At 38.7% G+C, this 5,946-nt stretch overlaps 1 protein-coding gene across 1 annotated transcript; it reads right to left on the bottom strand.

The window, feature by feature from the left end:
• Window positions 1–3,180: 3,180 nt before the first annotated feature.
• On the bottom strand, window positions 3,181–5,553 carry elfn1a (extracellular leucine-rich repeat and fibronectin type III domain containing 1a). Its single transcript, XM_085352692.1, has one exon. It carries the CDS (start codon window positions 5,551–5,553, stop codon window positions 3,181–3,183), a length of 2,373 nt encoding a protein of 790 aa, XP_085208818.1.
• Between the last annotated feature and the right edge of the window lie 393 nt (window positions 5,554–5,946).

Below are 5,946 nucleotides of genomic sequence, written 5' to 3'. Positions count from 1 at the left end.
ACTGCATGTGCACCCTTAACTTTATTTCACAGTACTTTGTCTGAAAGCAGATAACATAGTATTAAGAAATAAAATAAAAAAACCACATTTTGTGCTCTGGTTTGTTTTGATGCACTTGGACAACAACTGTTGATCTTTCTAAAGGTTTTCTCAACACTTAAAACTCTTATTAGACACAGAAGTGCTACAATATGCAGTATAAAAACAGGTTGCTAAATAGCTAAATGAACAAGAAACCTGACAGCTCTCATGAGATACTGAAATGCTTTTTATAAAAAATAACAAATGGAGACTTAACAACAGTATCAACATTGGAAATAAAACAAAAGGAAGTTTACTCTTGTACACATACAGTATCCCAAAATCTTAAGGCGGTTGAAGTATTAAGTCAGACAACCCAGTTAACACTTTACAAGGTGCTTATATAAGACATTCACATCAGGCTCATGAATGCTTCATTTCACATTAATGAATAAAAACAGCTTCATGACACACTTAGATGGAATGGACATAGAATTATGACAGAAAAAATATAAATAGGGTAATAAATGCCTGCAGTTACACTTACACACTCAGTGTTGGATGAAAAGAAAGAGCTGATGAAAACATTTTTCACCAGACAATTGTCTTTCCTCGGGTTAGCTCTATTGTCAGATTGTAGACTCTCAATTCTCGCCTTAATACAAAATTCATACATAACAGCATATGTCTGCCATTCTTTCATGTTTTAATTCATTGATCATCTACTGTTTAATATTCATTTGCATTTGAAGTGCTTGCATTTGTACGCTACTAAGAAATGCATGTGGTGTTTTTTTAGAAACAGCAGCAAGGAGACACCTGACAAGAAATGTGTTTCCTGCTCCCACAGAGGAAAATTCTGACCATATTTTAGGTGATGCGTCATCAGCCATCTGAGGACTACAGCCTCTTTTATCTAACTCGGATTGTTGCAATAGGGTTGGATTCGTACCCAGAAAAAGATAACCAACTGGTTGTAATTTGATCTGTTAAGTGTAAAGGCTTTTGCGCTTGGCTAAGGAGGATGGATTTGTAAATCAGTGAAAACAAAAAGTGCACCAAGTGCGGTGGAGACAGGCTTAGTGTCACATATGTATCAAGTGAACAGATCTGATCTGTGTGAAGCAATGAGGAGACTTTATGTCTCTCAAAATAATGCAAAAAGCAAATCAAGATGTTATATTTACATAAATGGAAATTACTTCCACATTGCTTTTTTTCATTTGAAGTTTGACCAATGACTCTTTCAGGTACTTGATCTCACTACATTTTCTTCTTCTGCATCTTCAGTACTAGACTGTCCATCAACTATTTTTATTCCGATTAACTGACTTTTAATTTTCATATAAAACTTGGACGGATGGAAAATGTACATTAATTTGCATTTTGCAAGAAAAAAAATCCATTGGACGAGTGAACACATGCAAAGAGATAATTGAAAATAAAACTACCTCTACTTGGATAAGCAGTTTTCCTTGTTTCCTTAAATTGACAGCGATGAGAACACTTTGAAATCATGACTATAGAGTAAATGATGTAAAATGTTACCACAAATTCTTTAATAAACCCAAATCCTACATTGAAGATACATTACATCATTGCCCTTCTTCAAAATGAGCAAGAGAGAAGCAACTAATTATTGATAAATATGTGATAAATCAACATGAGCCTGTTTGGAATGATTTATATAAACAACTTAGAAAGAAAAAAGTGTTAAGTATTATATGTATTTAAAAAAAACCTCAAAATATACAAATTCACAGCCAGTAAGTCAGAGGATTCAGTTTCACATTCTCAAATTTCACTCTAGCTGTTGATATTTGCCTGGTATGAAGCTTTCATAATATACAAAAAGATTTAATAGCCTAGCAGATAAAAAAGAAAATGAAACCTCTCAGCAAGCAACACGGCCCATCTGAAAAACCAACTACTTTCCTCCATTTATTGGATCAGACATTATGCAATATAATACACTGGAAGAAATATTGAAGCAAAGGAAAAACAAAAACACCGTAGTTTATAACATTAAATAAATATTTCCTTGAAAATATACATAAAAAGCTGCCATAGACAGATCAAAATACATATCTGTTACATTCATCCATCGGGCTCTCCTGCAGGGCACAACATCTGTCCATGTACCTAAATGACAGGTGACAAAGTATAGCCGTCTTCCCTTTGAAATTTTAGTGATTAATAGTAGGCTTGGACACCACATCCTGTGTGTAGATATTGTGATTTCCCAATGTTTCTCTTTTGAAGAAGTAACTGATAAGACAGAAAAAGCAAAATCTTCATGGACCCACTGCATGTTATGATCCCCAGGCCGTGAAGAAATATTGTAAACATTTCAGCCTTTTTTTTTTTTTTTTTTACTTTGGTACTAAAGTTACAAATGGTGGTTCGTGAAACTAAGAGAACATCACTAAAGTATGACATATACTGCACTTTTGAAGTCTTTCAAGATACTAAGTGAGTCAGGGTACTTAATCCATTTGAATCATGTAAAAGATGTAAAAGCCTTCATAGAAACAAAACAAAACAAAAAAACAAAAACAGAAATCAGGCATTGATAATGATAAAATGATAAATGATCTCATGGGTTTAAAGTGGGGCTTGCGGTTTTTTATAGACAAGATCATCTGAATGATCAGCGCTCCATTTGTTAAACCTGATTCATCCACTAACACTTTTCCATTTACACAGAAAACACTGCAAATATAGAAAGTCAAATCTGTACATAGTTTTGAATTAAATATATGCAAGGAGGGAAGAAAAAAAAGTTCAAATTGAGGGTCTGAACAGTTCTTCAAAAAATACTGAGGTTTCAGTAGACATATCTTCTTATAATAGTTTCATATTACACAACAGCAAATCCACTGTCACAGGACTTGGCCATGCGATACCCAAAAAACCTATTATCCATTTTAACATATATATTATTTATTTGCAATATAATTTTTCCCATGAATGCTTTACATAATAAGACAAATTGAAAGAATCGTAACCCCATTTTCTTCACAGTCGAAAGAGAATGTGGTACGTGTGAGTGAGAAGTTAATTCTATTATGGAAGTATCCACTGATTCAGTTGTCAGATGAGGTGGTTGTGTCATTTCTGCAATGTGTAGTCCACTAAAAAAGACAAAAACTAGATAGGTTACGATTTTTGTTGGGATGATACGCCTTTCCAGTAGTCTAAAATATCATGGAGGTCCTCATCCTTTGCAAACTGGACTTTCTTACGCAGTGCATGCCCTGCAGCCATGTACTCCTCATCTTTATGCCGTTTCCGGTGGAGTTTGAAACGCTCCCAGATGCTATGTGAAGGTTTGCAGTAGTATTCAGGACTGGAGGAATAGCTTAGATTGTGGTACTGAGAGGACATCTGTGAATATGTTAAGTCTCTGGAGCGGGAGTGAGTAAGAGGCTCCAACATGGAGGACTTGTGGCTGTCAGGTCCTTCGAGCTCCTCTATCTGAGCATCGGGATAGGAGTGTCGGTGGGCACTGTACTGACGGATCTTTTCTGCCTCGGCCCTCAGGATGGCAGCAGCAGGTGTTACAGTGAGGATGGTCTCTCCTGTTGGAGAAGTTTTCTCTATATACTTGGATTCAGAACGATAAGGCCTGGGGCTTCTCATGGGCCCTCCCGTGGCTGTACTGGGCCTCTTTGGAGAGACATCAGAAGACCGATGTCTCTGCAGAGAGTGGTGGTAGCTATCCTTATACACTGGAGACAGAAGGCCAGATTTATTCTGTGGGTGTTCTGATATTAGTACAAGCTGGGGCTCTGCAGTGGATACTGCTCCAGATTTCACTCCTTGAAAAGAGGTGGATTCTGACTTTAACGCATCTATGCAGTTGTTTATTATCTGATTGACTTTATCCACCTCTTTTGCAATTGTGGAAATTTCTGCCACTGATCCTTGACTATTCCCAGCCATTCCCATATCACACTCCCGGCGGTCATGGTGATCCACACTTCGCACCTCCATGTAATTTCCTTTCATCATCTTAGGAGTATCACTTATCTCTTGAAATTTGTACTGCTCCATTTCACTTGCAGATGGTAAGTATGGCATACGTGCCATGCTCTCTCCTGCCAACAACTGCTTCTGCGACATTCGAGATATAGTCCCACCCTCAAGCTCTTGTCCATATTTAAGTTCCATTATGTTTTTCTTTAAACTTCCTGATTTTTTGTGCTTTTCATCTTGTTGGCGCTTTCTTCGCAAGCAATAGTACACAACTCCAAGAAATATAACCATGCTGAGTAGGCAGCCCAAAATTGTCATAATGTAGTGAGTAGGAGTCGGTTCTTTCACATTTACGTCCTTTCCATTTCGATGGGCAGTAGAGACTGTCAGACATGTGTGGTTGTGTCTAAGAGAATTGCGTATTGAAGCAACACAATATGTGTAGTTGGTGTGGGGTTTAAGGTTTTTTAATTCAATGTCCTCTTTTATATCTTTTAGGTTTTGAATGTCTGTGAAAAAACTGTTGTTATAAAGAACCAAGATGTACATCTTCTTATAGGGATGAGGAATCTGAACTGTGATGATAGCACCTGTGTGTGTTACTTGCTTCACTTCCATCAGAGGAGTTCCCTGAACATCATTTTCAGGTGTACTGATGGTAGTGTCTTCTGGTTCTGTGCCTGATGGACAGTCTTCCACTCCACAAAGCGTTGAGTCTGGTGGTAGTGTTGTTGACTCAATGGGCACAGTTATAAATGGTGTTACATATTCATCAGTGCACACTTTGGTAAGCATGTACAGTGCATTTCGATAGTTTGGATTGTTAGGAATCTGGCTCAGTAAGCTATAACCGGAGACCCCGGGTGGGGAGTCGCAAACCATTCGTTCATTTGTTCTGTTTGGGAAAACTGAGAGCCATTTGACAAAACCAAGTAATTCACATGAGCAGTTGAAGGGGTTTGTGTACAACTCACAGGTGGTGAGTTTAGTTAAACTGGCAAACGTAGACCCATCTAACTGCTGGATTCGGTTCATGGAGAGGTCAATATTCTCTAAGTTGGGGCATTCCCAAAAGGCATTAGGTGTCACAGTCTCAATCAGGTTTGCCTGGAGGTAGAGGTACTGCAGCTTTCCTAAACCCCTGAGGATCCCCTCTGTCAAGTTCCGCAACTTGTTGAAGCCCATTTGAAGGACTTGCAAGTTAAACTGAGCAGAAAAGGCCCCGTCTTCTATGTAGGAGATTTCATTCTTGGTCAGGTTCAGGTAGGTCAAGTTGGCAAAGCGGCTAAGGGCAGAATAGTGGATACTTTTGATTTTGTTTTCATTCAGACGAAGGTCCACAATGGTGCTGTTGATATGCTGTGGGATGGCCTCATAAGGTGGCTGGTTTTGACTACAAATTGCGAGCCATACAAAGCCCTTTTCACCCTCAATTAACCAGCAGTCTCCACTGACTCTGCCAATATGAGTCAAATATACAATGGCTACAGACCAAAACAAGGCACTCATCACCATGCCTAAGCTGCAGGCCATTGGTGCTTCTTTGAGAGTCATGTGCAGGGCCAAAAGAATCAAAGGGGTGTGATACCGCTGCCGTTTCAGTACAGCTGTTCAGCTAATCTCAGGGCCAGAGACAATCCTTTTATTTGCCTCCTCGTCATTGATAGATGTGTGATGCTGGATGTTATCGCCATGTATCAATTAGAAAAATCTGCTTTCAGATTGAGGCTTGCCTGCAGTGAACTTGTGGCAACACTTAAAAGAGCATCCAGCACCTCAACTTGGCTTGTGCTTTTTTCCTTAGTGGGTACCATCATTAAATGGTCTCATCTTGTTGTTTCTGCCAGTTTCCTGCATCCTTAGCCTCTCTGGTGTGCATGGATGAATAACCTGTAAAATACAGAAAGGGACACACAGTTGACATTAAGTACACTTACTCAAGCCCTC

The sequence above is a fragment of the Diplotaxodon limnothrissa genome, linkage group LG4, assembly GCF_057381915.1.
Source record: "Diplotaxodon limnothrissa isolate DT_005_m linkage group LG4, D_limnothrissa_male_GT1.1, whole genome shotgun sequence".
Lineage (NCBI taxonomy): Eukaryota > Metazoa > Chordata > Actinopteri > Cichliformes > Cichlidae > Diplotaxodon > Diplotaxodon limnothrissa.
This window is presented reverse-complemented; position numbering and strand designations above follow the sequence as displayed.